General features: G+C 59.2%; 1 protein-coding gene across 1 annotated transcript; it reads left to right on the top strand.

Annotated features, from left to right (window-relative positions):
• Positions 1–272: 272 nt before the first annotated feature.
• On the top strand, positions 273–12,625 carry DHRSX (dehydrogenase/reductase X-linked). Its single transcript, XM_036017251.1, has 5 exons — positions 273–367; positions 708–1,003; positions 5,161–5,368; positions 10,261–10,468; positions 12,205–12,625. The coding sequence occupies exons 1-5, from the start codon at positions 273–275 to the stop codon at positions 12,460–12,462; spliced, it is 1,065 nt and encodes a 354-aa protein (XP_035873144.1). The 3' UTR covers positions 12,463–12,625.
• Positions 12,626–13,429: the final 804 nt, after the last annotated feature.

Genomic DNA, 13,429 nt, shown 5'->3' with positions numbered 1-13,429 from the left:
CCCTTCCGAGCGAAAACGGACGTGGTCATTTGACCAAACACGCCGTCCCGGGTTACAGTGTTTGACCAGCTCTGGGTGTTTCCAGTGATGTGCCAGTGGTCACACAACAACAAAACCTCACTCTCGCGTGTCCACTGTGGAGTCACATGTCACCGTGGGTGCTTGTCCTTGGTGGTGGGGGGGGGGCCGCCATGCTGTCCTCTGTTCGGGGGTCCCCAGACCACAGCCATCCATGGGAGCGTGTTATCGAGAGCCCACCTTAGAAACCCAAAATGACCCCTCAGCAAAGCAGATGTGACCGGTCCAAGGACTCCGTGGCTGCAGGGTCGCCGGGCAAACTGCCCCCAGCTCTGGAGATGTGTCTGGTGCAAGTCCCCCTCCATGGCTGAGAATTCCCTCCCCCAAGCTCGTGCGGTCGTGAGAGGCATTCAGGGCCTAGAGGCCGTGGGTCTGAGCTGCTGGCCTTCCGGCCGGCTGGTGGCCGCGGGCTGCTCCCAGCTCCCAGGCTCCACCCCGAGGCGCCTTCTGTCACGCCAGCTACGGCCTCAAGGGGAGCGGGAGGGTCCGCGTCCGTCCGGCTGGCTGGCGAGAGGGAGTCTTCACCCCCTGAGTGGTAGTCTGGGGGGGGGTCACATCACATATTGTTTGCCGTACAAAGGGACCCAGTCACGGTGCTGACACCCCGATGTCTGCCGTACCCTATGAAGGAGAAGCCAGGCACGGGTCCCCCTGCGTCCAAGGAGGGGGTCCGATGTGGTCACTCACCGAGCATCCCGTTACGGCCTGTCCCTCCTTTCTCAGACCCACCGTCACTCCCCCGGTGGGACACAAGAGGACCTGCTTAGATGTCACCCTGTGTGCGCGTGTGAGGGAGGTAACCCGGCATTTCTGTGCCTTCCAGTGGAGTTCTTATACTGCGACCTGGCGTCTCTGGAGTCCGTCCGCGAGTTCGTGCACAAGTTCAAGGCCAAGAGGATCCCTCTACACGTGCTGGTCAACAACGGTGAGTTCCAGTGACTTCCGGTGGACTCCTAGGGGCGGTTCGGATGCGTAGGCAGAGCCCCGCCACCGCCCCGTGAGAGGAGAATTGTGGGAGAGCAGGAGTTTCCGTGGCCATTCAGGAATGCACGTGCTTATTGCCTCCTGAGCTCTGTTCCATTCGCATGCTTGGTTTGGGTTGTGAGCATCGTCGATTTTAACGTATTTTGTAAAGATTTTATTTGTTTATTTTTAGAGAGGGAAGGGAGGGAGAGAGAGAGGGAGAGAAACATCCATGTGTGGTTGCCTCTCTCGAGCGCCCCCTACTGGGGACCTGGCCCACAGCCCAGGCATGTGTCCTGACTGGGAATCAAACCTGCGACCCTTTGGTTCACAGGCCAGTGCCCAATCCACTGAGCCACACCAACCAGAGGACTTCTTTTATTTTGAAATGAAATTGACTAGGGTGACATGGTGAAGAAGGTGATAGAGGTTTCAGGGGCACGATTCTGGGGCACAAGTTCTGTTCGTTGCATCGTGGGCTCACCACCTGAAGCGTAGCCTCCTGCCATCACCATAGGTTTGACCCCCTGTAGCCCTTACTACCCCCCTCCCCCTTCCTTCTGTCAACCTTCACGCCGTTGTCTGAATCTGTGTGAGTATCTATTTGTTGTTGTTTTTTGTTGTTGTTCATTTGTGGCTTTTGGTTTTCTATCCCGCATATGCGTGAAACAGGATCCGTAGCTTCTTCTGTCTGACTTATTTTACTTAGCACGACAGCCTCCGAGAGACCGAGGAAGGTGTCGCCAATGTTAAGGGTTTGAAACCGGGAACTATTTTTACATTTGCTCGCGTGAGAACAGAAGCGGACCGCCTCTCTCTGGCCCCAGAGGCCCAGGAGCGAGGCTGGCAGCTGAGCAAACGTAAGAGAAATCCACAGCCGACCGCCTCCCGAGCTGGGTCCGTGTCTGTAGGTTTTCCACGCCCCAGTTTTATTCCTCTAGTTCCTCACCCCGGCTCTGCCCACGCATCAGTTTTTAAGAACGGCACCAGACTTAATGTCTTACGTCTGTAGGATGTCTTCCCGTAACGCTAGCGGATGAGATGCCCGAGATCAAGAAGGACGCACGGTTAGCTTTCCTCCTCCCCAGAGGTGCATGCCCGGCCTGACGCCTACAGAATCCAGTTTCCCCTAAAGCTCCTGTTCATGAGCTCATTCGGGAAATGTGCCCCGAGTGCCGAGGCCAGCCAGTGCTACGGCGGCAGCCGGCACCGGCTCCTGGTCCCGCACCCCGGGATGAGCCCACCGCCCGGTGGACGCTTCGGAAGCCGAGCACACGGCCGGCTGTCAGCAGGGCAGCGGCTGCTGGGAGAACCCGCTCTCCCCACGCCGCCGGTTACACAGGGAACACGCTCAGGTCTCGCGCCTGGGGATGTGCCAAGGCACCTTGAACTCGCCCTTGGCCCAGAACGTCGCCCTTGTCAAAATCTTAGCATCGGGCCCCGGGAGTTTGGCCTACAACCTGGCACCGGCGCTCGGATGGAACTAACATCCCCGCTGGCGTCTCTCCAGCCCGGCCGCCCCGGGCCCTTGTCACGTCCATTACTGCCGGGAAAGGGAACGGACACGGAATGAGTAAGGCATTTGAAGCCTTGGGGAGACACAGGGGTGGGTGTCCTTCAGCCCCGGTGACCCTTTATCCCTGACCATGGGGGCCCCCCTACACACACGCACCGGGGCAGATGTTCAGACCCAAGCTGCCGCGATGCCACGGGGCGTACCTGTGCCAAGGTGTGTGTGACCGGGCCCCCTGCCTGTGTCCTCTGCTACCCAAGCACAGCGAGAGCGAGGCCACCGGGATGGGGGACAACCAGCCTGAGCCACCCCTGCTCCCAAGGGTCACCCTGAAGGGACCACACCAGCCTGATTATGCACACCCTACAATTTGACTGTGAATTTTTTAAAAGGTTTTATTTATTTATTTTCAGAGAGGGAAGGGAGGGAGGAAGAGAGAGAGAGAAACATCCATGTGTGGTTGCTGGGGGCCGTGGCCTGCAACCCAGGCATGTGCCCTGACTGGGAATCGAACCTGCAACACTTTGGTTCACAGCCTGTGCTCAATCCACTGAGCTACGCCAGCCAGGGGCTTGACTGTGAATTTTTAGCGAGCCTCCCAGCCCTTTCAAACCACACAGAAGCCTTAGGAGCCCGCCCTGTTAACACCCCAAAATTCAATCAGGAATCCCCGTGGAGCCCCACATCCCCTCCCGAGTCCCCTACTCGTTTAAGGGGGGCATTGCCAGGGAATTTTCATGTCTCAAGGCTGTGTGTTGGTGGCTTACCCATCTGCACCCCCCACCAAGTCAGGACTGCCTAACGGGAAATGAATCCTTTAGACTCACAATCCCAGGGACACTCGTGGGTGACAAACCGCCCCCAACCCCAGGGGCTCCAAACCACTGTGTCCTTTTGTTTACAAGGCAGGGGGGACACACGAGTTTGGACCGCTTTAGCCCCACATGGGGAAGGAAGCCAGGGCAGATGTGCGGGATGGCTCCCCCCCGTGGCGGGCGGGAGGTACTGCCCATCATCCCGGCTCAGTAGGGATGGTCGACCAGATGTCCTGCCCGTGGCTGTCATACAAGATAGTCTTGATTCTTCCTATCCTTCCCAAAAATGCTGTTTTGGAGAAGGACGCGGGAGTTCCAGATACGAGCACACTTACTTAGGCGAACGCGTGCATCAACAGGAATGCCTATGCACGTCATATGCATATGCTATTATGCAAATTCGGGCATGCCTGTCCTATGCGTGCCAGGTAAAATGTATGCAAACTCACACACACTGCTCCACAGGAAAAAACCCGTGTGCATATGGGAACCCATCTGCCTGTGGGAGAAAATGCACATGCATGTACACACACAGAAAATACACACGCACAGAACAAATGCATACCCACGCGGACAGACACACATCCGAGCAACCCGCCCCACTCGAGGACTCAGTGGCAGGGCCGTGGCTGTGTCCGGCACACGCCTCCGTCGGGAGACCGGGACTCCCGATACAGCCGGGCTTCATGCGGCAGGGAGGGGGCGCTCGGAGCCTGGGGTACAGGACGTGTTGACAGGATCACGTCCCGTGCGGCTGCCCTGGGGTGTGCACAGTCCTTGTGAACACACAGGTTCGCATGCCGCGCAGGGCACCATCAGGGTGAATTCGTTTTGGGGGGACCCTGTGAATGGGAGGGCCGTGGCCACACACCCAACCGCACGGAACGTATAATATCAGCACCCCAACAGGGCTGAGCCAGCCCGCCCAGATCATCAGTTGGGGGGCCCTCCCTGTATCCGTGCACACCGCTGCGCTGGCCAGAATGTTAACTTCTTTGAGGGACACCCGGTGACCCGAGCCAGGGGGTTGTCACTTTTGCACGCGTGCTGCCGTTTTGTCACGGTCGCTGTTACCCTAATAACTGCATGCACAGAAGGGCAGAGTCTCAGAACCGGGAGGCTTCACCCCGCCACAGACAGAGCAAGACACGCAGACCCACGAGCATCAACTGTCAGTTGGCGCCAAGTCCTCAGCATTAGATTACGAAACAGATAAACTTCACTCAGCGCTAAACAGCTCAACCGGGGTGCAGCGCTGGAGAAGTCACTTTTATACACACAAGTCTCCACCCCCAGTCTCCGATTGGTCCATGCTCATGCAAATGAAGGCTCCAAATGTCTGCAGTATGATTGGTCCAAAAGGCCCTGTCCTGATTGGCCAGAATAGAGCGAGGGCGCGAGCTCGGTGAAGATGCGGATGAGGGTACCACTGCGCCGCTCTGATTGGTCGGGGAGCGTCTAAGCCCTATTGGTCGAAATAGGATTCCAGGAACTGCTTTATAAGGGCTGCTCAGCGCGGGCTGCTCCCTGGGGCAGGCTGCTCCCTGGCGCGCGCGGTGTGCGGGAGAAGCGCATTTGCAGGAGTGGCTGCGAGGCTGTGCTTTGAAATTCCAGCCCAGTGACCCTCTCCGAGCAGGCTCCACAGGCCCAGGAAGGCAGCCCAGCAGGGCCAGGGCCAGAGAGGGTCCTGCTGGAGCGCACGGCTGTCTCCCCGCCTCCCTCCCCAGGGTCGGGGGACGACGTCTCCATCTGCACCCATCTCACGCCCCCCTGCACCCCCTGTGTCCCCAGCCGGCGTGATGATGGTCCCGCAGAGGAAGACCGCGGACGGATTCGAGGAGCACTTCGGCGTGAACTACCTGGGGCACTTCCTGCTCACCAACCTGCTGCTGGACACCCTCCAGGAGTCAGGATGCCCCGGCCGCAGCGCCAGGGTGGTCACCGTGTCGTCAGCCACGCACTACGTCGGCGAGCTGGACCTGGACGACCTTCAGAGCAGGTGAGTCTGTCTTCCCACAACAGGTGGGGCCTCGTTCCAGGTCCCCTGCCCTGGGCGGCGCCGTGGCACGCAGGGCAGAGCCCTCGGAATCAAAGCAGCAGGGCGTTCGTTACCGACCAGTTTTTTTATAAGCTCGTCTCGTTGTGATCATTATAACAATGTCTACGAACCGTTTACTGGCTCGCAGTCCCACGTTTAAGTGCCTTATCCACGTCCCCCCGTCACCACGTCGTAGGGAGGCGTGTGGATAACCCCGCGCAAGCGCTGCCTCAACTTACCCAGATGGCGCGCTGCCCGGTTGCTCCTGTGGAAATGCCACGTTGGGTGCACGGTTATCCATTGGAGCGCACTCAGATTGAAACCGTGACCGCAGTGGGCAGCGTCGAGAGCCACCTTCACCCTGCCAACATCTTCGTCAACAACAACTCTTCCAGCATACACCACACGAGCTCAACCTCGTCATCAGCCAGCGAGAGGGGAGCATGCGCGCTATTTCGTACGTTCATAGGGCACGGCGTTGGCTCCTATAAAAACCCCATTCGGTACCTTGGTGTCCTGTCGCCCCACGTTTAAGACGAGTTTCAGTTCCAACCTCTAGGACCTGGGAACGGGACCTGATGTGGAAATAGAGTCTCCACAGACCGAATGAGGGACGGATCTGAGAGGAGGTCGTCCTGGGTCAGGGTGGCCCTGCGTCCAGTGACGGTGTCCTGAGAAGGGACAGAAGAGGAGACGCAGACCTGGAGGAGAAGACACGGGGAGACGGAGGCAGAGATGGGAGGGACTCAGCCACCAGCCCAGGGACGCCTGGAGCCCAGGGAGCTGGAAGAGGCAGGAAGGATCCTCCCTGGAGCCTGTGGAGGGAGCACAGCCCTGGGACCCCTGGGTGACCTCAGACGCCTGGTCTCCAGGACGGGGAAGCATGAATGTGTGTGGTGTTAACCCCCCTCGTGTGGGGGTCTCCTATGCCCTGTACCGGGCTTCTGAGGTCTGTGGGACCCCGAGACGCTCACCCTGTGGAGTCTCTGAGCCCAGAGGACAAGGACGACCGGCCGCAGGGAGGCCCTGGGTGGTCCTCTCTCTCCGCTGAGCTGGGAGCCTGCGGGAGGTAGGACGTGACCAACTTCCCTCTATGACACGCCTCCATTCTCTCTCCTTGTTTCGTCCCTTTAACTCCCCTGCTGACAAGCCCCGTGGTTTCCGGGGGCACGGACACCAGGCAGGAGATGCAACCTGACAGGTGCTCCCCAGAGCCACGCACGTTGCTTCAAGGACGAGCCCCGGGAAGCCAGCCTTTGCATGTCCCCGGACTTAACCACGTTGCTCCGTGGTCCCCATAGTCCAGTCCCCCTGCACAGGGTCCTCATGGGGTGGAGGGGGGCCCCTAGTTTGTTTTTTATTTTTTTAAATGAGGACGTCAAGAGGCCTTGGCCCCGCGGAAATGTGTGGCCTACCACCTCCCCGGCATGCTGCTGGGAAGGCGGTCTCGTCGGCTGCGTCCCCTCGGCGGTGACCTCGGCCGTGTCCCCGTCGCTGCCGTGAGCTGGGGGAGGCTGTCGGGGCGGTGCCTGACGCGGACCAAGCAAACCCCCCAGTGTGGGGGGACACCCCCTATACCTTACAGCAGACACGGGCGCCCGAAAGCCCAGCACCCACTCCCCGCTGATCGGAGTGCTGTCCCCGGCTTTCCGCGGGGTACCCCCTGCACATTTTCACACCGGGGAGTCTGTTCACAGGCATGCACGCGTGGCGTTCAAAATCGAATGAGTCCTCTTGGCTCCTTTGGGTCGGAAACGCAGAGAAAGTCTTCGGGGTCAGAGTAAGCCGCCCTGCAAAGAAGCCGATGGGGCGTAAAAGGGTATTTTCAGTGGGAGGCTGTTAAGAACCCACAAATGCAAGGGGGAGGGAGCTTGCTTTATGTAAGTTCTGAAACTGCGAAGAAATGAGCATTGCCACAAATTCCACATATATATATATATATATTTATAAATGTAATCTCCACACACGGAGCACCCCGAAAAGACCCAACTCCCCTTCCTGCCCCTACCCGCACCCAAACAATTACCCCCTTTCCCAAATAGCCTAGGTACCGTCGAATCTAATTGTCTCTCTCGCTTTCCACGCTTTTTTTTTTTCCCTAGGAAGCCACCCCCACCTTACACTAGCCTGAAACTAACATGTGTAGGTTTCCTCCTATTCACCGCTCTTTAATGTGGGAAATCCAGCCACGGAGCCCAAAGGGAGAGGAGAAAGGTTTTCCCACCCAAGACTGCCATCCACGCCGGTCGCCACTTTGGCTTCGGGTGGAGCTCCTGCTTTTTCTCCAAGCGGCCGCATCGGTCAGTCTTTATTTATTGAAAACGATGAGTTTTTTTGTGTGGTTTCAGATCTGTGTTTTGACACCGTTTGAACCATTTATTAAAATATCTGTGTTCTCCCTGGCTGGCGTGGCTCAGTGGATGGAGCGAGGGCTACGAACCAAAGTGTCGCAGGTTCAATTCCCAGCCAGGGAACATGCCTGGGTTGCAGGCCATGACCCCCAGCAACTGCACATGGATGTTTCTCTCTCTCTCTCTCTTTCTCCCTCCTTTCCCTCTCTAAAAATAAATAAATAAAATTTTAAAAAAATATCTGTGTTCTAAATCAAGCAACGTGGACACTACATGAGTTTCTCTCTCGCCCCTGCACTCGGGGATTCTAAGAGAGAAGAGTGGACTCATCAGTTCTCTCCTCCAGCTGCTGCTTTTTTCTGTCAACGTTCAACTCTTCATGGTTCTGGGCGCCGGCTGCCTTGGCCCGGTGTCCTTGGGGCTCTGTGGGCAGAGACCTCGGTGGGGTGTCCTGTCCTCTGGTCTGTTTGCCGGGACCGTTTTCCACGTCCACTGTGCATGATTCCTTACCTCCAAATGCAGCCAGGAAGCTCTCCTGAACTCACTTGTACCCTCGGACTTACTTCATCCCCCCCCCCCCGAGAGCTGTGTTGATGTGTCCCCACGCCGTACCTTCAAAAGGTGTCATTCCGTCTCCTTCCTGCTGCAACCACCTGAGTGCAACTCACCGGCGTAACCTTGAGGAACCTGCGTAGATTTCGCGTGGGGTGTCGTTAAAGTTACCATCGCTGCCCCCGCACCCCAAACGACCCTGGTGCGTAGGATGAACTTCAAACACTGGGGTTAATAAATTCAGAGTTATACTTGGGTTTTTTTTTCTTAATAAGTTCATGGATTTGGGAGAAAGAGGGAAACGTTGATGGGAGAGGGTATCATCCATCGGTTGTGTCGTGTACACGCCCTGATGTGGAATTGAACCCGCAACCTAGGCATGTGCCCTGACCTGGTTCGAACCCAGAACCCTTTGGTGTGTACGGGACAATGCTCCGATCCACTGAGCCCCCTGGCTACGATGTCTTTAAAAAAAAAAAAAAAGATTTTATTTTTAGAGAGAAGGGAGGTGAGGGAGAAAGAGAGGAGAGAATGAACCATCAATGTGTGGTTGCTTCTCTGGCGCCCCCTCTTGGGGACCTGGTGTGCAATCCAGGCATGTGCCCCGCCTGGGAATCGAACCGGCGACCCTTTGGTTCGCAGGCCGGTGCCCAATCCACGGAGTCACCTCAGCCAGGGCACTTTTCAAAAATACTTGAATGTTTGATGCTTACTGGGATGAGTTGCACGCATGGATTTGCTCGTAATTTAAATAAGAGATTCCACTCAGCTTGGAAGGATCAAGGCCGTGGGACATGGGCCCCGTCAAAGCAGATGTAAGCCAGGGGCTGCATTGCCATCAGCTACATGACCTTGGAAGAACAAAAATACTATCAGGACGCAGCAGGTGACAGCCACCCGACAGCATGGACGCGTCCTAGGTCTCCACACCTGCGTACCCACTGGCGCGGTCGTCAGCCAGAGGCAGGAAAATGGACAAAGACGACCCAGGCATTCTGTGTCTCACCTGGGGTCATGTGGAGTCGCGTCTCCCAGGCACGGAAAAATCAAAGGGGAAAGAAAAACCAGCCAGGCACAGCACACGGGAACATGTCTGTAACACACAAGAGCTACACGGGCATCTCTAGTCGTGTGACCGCACCGTGGGAGAGCTGGCGTGTTTTTGCAGCAGACACGGACCCGTTACGGGTGTGGATGGTCGCTTCCTGCCCGGAAAGCACCCCCACGGACTTTCACGGACAGAGGCCCCCACGAAAGGTCTCTGGCCCCCCCACCCTGGTGGGTGTGGACCCAGCCCATCGCGAGAAACCCCCGTGTCCACGCTGGCTCCACTCCTCGCGAGACGGCGCGGACATCACAGCCCGCGCCTGGAGCCGCAGCGAGTTCGTGGGCAGACACGGTGAACCAGGGGCTGGGCGTTCCTGGGGGTCCCCGGAGTGAGGCGTTGGGGGCTGCACGCGCTCGCTCGGGATTGGTGCGTTCACACCACGTGATCGGGAACGGGGGCGGGACGCGAGAGTCGGCGCTGCTGGGTTCTCCAAGACCCCCAGGGCTTTGTGCAAAGGGGGTGCTCGCCGGGTGGGTGGGTGGGTGGTTGGCCCCCGCTTTCCTTCCGTGGCTGTTTTTGCTGGCAACCGGCCCCCACGGGTGCCGATGTGTCTACGAGGCATCTGCAACGCACAGGGGAGCACCAGGCATCCAGGCAGCGTCCGTGGGGAGAAGGCACGTTTCGGATGAAATGTGCATTTAACCAATCTGCCCTCCTAGGGGGATGGGACAAGGACCTTGCAAACGCCCCCGGGGTGCGTGGGAGGGGCCCGATCGTGCACGCGCGCGCCGGTGGGCGGGGGCAGGGAGCGAGGAAAGCTTTCTCACCGCCTGCCCGTGCGCCCTTCCTTCCTTCCTTCCTTCCTCCCTTCCTTCCTTCCTTCCTTCCTTCCCTCCCTCCAGCCGCTGCTACTCCCCGCACGCCGCCTACGCCCGCAGCAAGCTGGCCCTGGTCCTCTTCACCTACCACCTGCAGCGCCTCCTGGCGGCCCAGGGCAGCCACGTCACGGCCAACGCCGCGGACCCCGGCGTGGTGGACACCGGCCTCTACAGGCACGTCTTCTGGGGCACGCGTCTGGTCCAGAGGCTCTTCAGCCGGTGGCTGTTCAAGGTGAGCCGCGGAGGGTGGGTCGGGGGTTTCTGGGTCTGTGATTTGAGGTGTCCGCCCCCGCCCCCCGGCCAACCCCGGGCGGCCAGCTGGACACCACGGAGGTGCTGTTGAGTGTGCGGTCACCACTCGCGTGTGGGAGCATGCTAGCGCCCCTCGTAGCTCTGATGGGAAGCCCAGCCCCGGCCTTGCACATGCACGCAACTCATGGCATTTTTACGTGCACGTTGGGGCCAGAGAAAAAGGGTGAGGAGGAGACAGGATCAGATGCCTCAGGCTAAGGGAGTCAGGGTGGAGGCACCCGGCGTGCAGCTGGAGGCCATTTCTGGGGTGCACAGGGGGCGGGGCTGGGTGGGGGTGGACCCCCGGAGCCGGTTCTAACAACGAGTCCTCAGATGCCACGTATGCAGCTTGCCTGACGGACCGTAGGAAATGACAGAGGACAGACTCGAGGAGAACCTGGGGTGAGGTCAGGAACTGGGGGTGGGGATCCTCCGAGGAGTGCCCAGGCCACCCAGGGTCTCCTGGGGTGCATATTGACGATTTCCCGTTTCCTCGGTAAATCTTTAAAGACAGGACACCCATTCTTTTTTTTTTTTTAAAGGTAATTCTCAAGAGGTCACTGTCTTTTTTTTTTTTAAGATTTTATTTTATTTATTTTTAGAGAGGGAAGGGAGGGAGAGAGAGAGAGAGAGAGAAACATCCATGTGCGGTTGCTGGGGGCCGTGGCCTGCAACCCAGGCATGTGCCCTGACTGGGAATCGAACCTGCGATGCTTTGGTTCACAGCCCACGCTCAATCCACTGAGCTACGCCAGCCAGGGCCAGGACACCCATTCTTATGTACGTAGCCGCAACAGCGCGCTCTGGGGGGGACCCATGTTGCTCTCCCAAGACCCCAGCTGGACTCCAGAGGCTCCCCAAGCCCCACGCAGACCAGCCAGCCTTGGCTGGCTCCCTGGCGGGAGAGGACAGCCCAGGCCGAGCAAGACTGTTGGTGGGGCAGCTGGTGGCTCTGGGTTCAAATCCTGGCATCTCCACCGTCAAGGTGCTCGCGTGGGCAAGCGGCTACACCCCTGTGAGCCGCGGCCTCATCCCGGCGGCCACCCCCAATTGGCTCTTTCGACACTGCGGATCAAACCCAGGGGCTCGGGACATGTCTGTGTTCTTTGAGGCAATTCATACGTATCTTGCTTTCAGAAGGAGTGGTTGAGCTGAATATTTTACATCGGGCATTTTTCGTTTTTATTTACTGATTTGAGAAAGAGAGAGAGAGCACAGGGGTGGGAGGGAGAGAGAGAGAGAGAGAGAGAGAGAGAGGGAGGGAGGCAGAAACATCGGTTTGTGATCCCGTGTGCTGAGGCATCCTGGGTTAATTCTTGCACGTGCCGTGACCGGGCATCGAACCCGTAACCTTGGCGTATTAGGGACGACGCTCCGACCTGGTGAGCCACCCGGCCGCGGCTGCAGTGGGAATCTGTAGACTCGCCTGTCTCCCAAACGACCCACGGGGCTGCGGGTTCTCAGCGGCTCGTGTTAAAAAGAAACCCACCAGGTCTGGGGCTCGGCTGTAGTGCCCCTCATCCGGGCGTCCTGAGTGGGCGGGGACCAGGGGCCGTGGCCCTGTCTCACACACACACACACACACACACACACACACACCAGTGTCGGCGCAGGGCGAGGGGACACCCCAGTGCTCCGCTCCCGTCACTGACGCGCCCTGGCCTCCTCCCCCCGCAGACCCCCGACGAAGGGGCCTGGACCCCCGTCTACACGGCGCTTGCCCCCGCGCTGGAGGGCCTGGGTGGCCGCTACCTCTACAACGAGAAGGAGACCGCGTCGCTGGCCGTCACCCACGACCCGGACCTGCAGCGGGGACTGTGGGCCAGGAGCTGTGTGCTGACCGCCGTCCCCGACGGGACCCCCGACATCCTCGCGGGGCGGCTGCCCCGGCGGGAGGAGGTCGCCACGCTCAGCCCGCTGAGCTCGGGCGTGTGAAGGGTCCCCCGGTCGCCGCCCTCACCTGGCCTTTGGGGGGCCTCACAGAGCAAAGGCCACACGGTGTGTTGCACCGAGCAGGGGGGGGCCTTCACCCCACATCTTGTGATGCCCAAGTGTCGAATGGTTCCAGGTGCCACAAGGAATTAAACGCTACCCTTCCCCACCCAGGGCGTTGCTTGTGCGGCACCAGGTAGACCAGCAGGCCGGGCTGGACGTGTGCCCCAGCAGGTGAAGATTTTCCCGGGCAGAGCCTGCTGCTGGGATATTGGTGCTTTGGGGTCCCCGCTGGCCGCGTCTTCCCACCCTCCTCATTGCTCGGGAGGTCTGGCTTGGATGCCAGGGACCCCGATAGAAAAAAACAGGTGTGAGCCTGTTTCCTCGGCCAGTTGCTTGGGGTCAGCGTGACCCACCTCGTCTCACGGTGCCTCTCGTGGACTCGGGCCCCTCGCCCCTGCAGACACGTCACCCGGGCCACAGTGGATGACGATGCGGGGCCAGGACAGGCTCCTTCGGGAACTGACTGCTCCTCATGGACCCCGCTGCGCCTGCACGATGGACAGCTCACCTCCGAGGCCGCCCCTCTGGGCCCCCGGGAACGAGGGCCCTGGTGGGTGGTTGGCGTTCCACCGAAGTCCCCAGTGACGCGCACCAGGCGGCGGCCACCCCCAAACACACGTCCAGGCTGTAACCCAAAGAGCTGGGGGCGCTTTATTTGCAAAGGGGCGTCTTGGCAGGTGGAAAGCAGAGCTTCGGATGAGCCGATAACCCCGGCTTGTTAGGGAGCCTAAAGTCATCCCGAGCTTGCGTGGGAGAGAGAGAGAGAAGGAGAGGGCCACTCGATTCCAGAAGAGGAGAAGGCAAAGGGGACAAGGAGGGACGTGGCCACCAGCCCAGGGACGCCTGGAGCCCCTGGAGCTGGGAGAGGCGGGAAGGCCCCTCCCTGGAGCCTGTGGAGGGAGCGCAG

This window comes from Phyllostomus discolor, chromosome Y (genome assembly GCF_004126475.2).
Source record: "Phyllostomus discolor isolate MPI-MPIP mPhyDis1 chromosome Y, mPhyDis1.pri.v3, whole genome shotgun sequence".
NCBI classification, from domain to species: domain Eukaryota; kingdom Metazoa; phylum Chordata; class Mammalia; order Chiroptera; family Phyllostomidae; genus Phyllostomus; species Phyllostomus discolor.
The sequence above is the reverse complement of the archived record's forward strand: the minus strand, read 5'-3'. Positions and strand labels throughout refer to the sequence as shown.

Coding starts and splice junctions, on each gene's coding strand:
- DHRSX (XM_036017251.1), top strand. CDS start 273: ATGACCCCTCAGCAAAGCAGATGTGACCGGTCCAAGGACTCCGTGGCT. Junction 1,004..5,160: donor ACACGTGCTGGTCAACAACG/GTGAGTTCCAGT, acceptor CTGTGTCCCCAG/CCGGCGTGATGATGGTCCCG. Junction 5,369..10,260: donor CTGGACGACCTTCAGAGCAG/GTGAGTCTGTCT, acceptor CCCTCCCTCCAG/CCGCTGCTACTCCCCGCACG.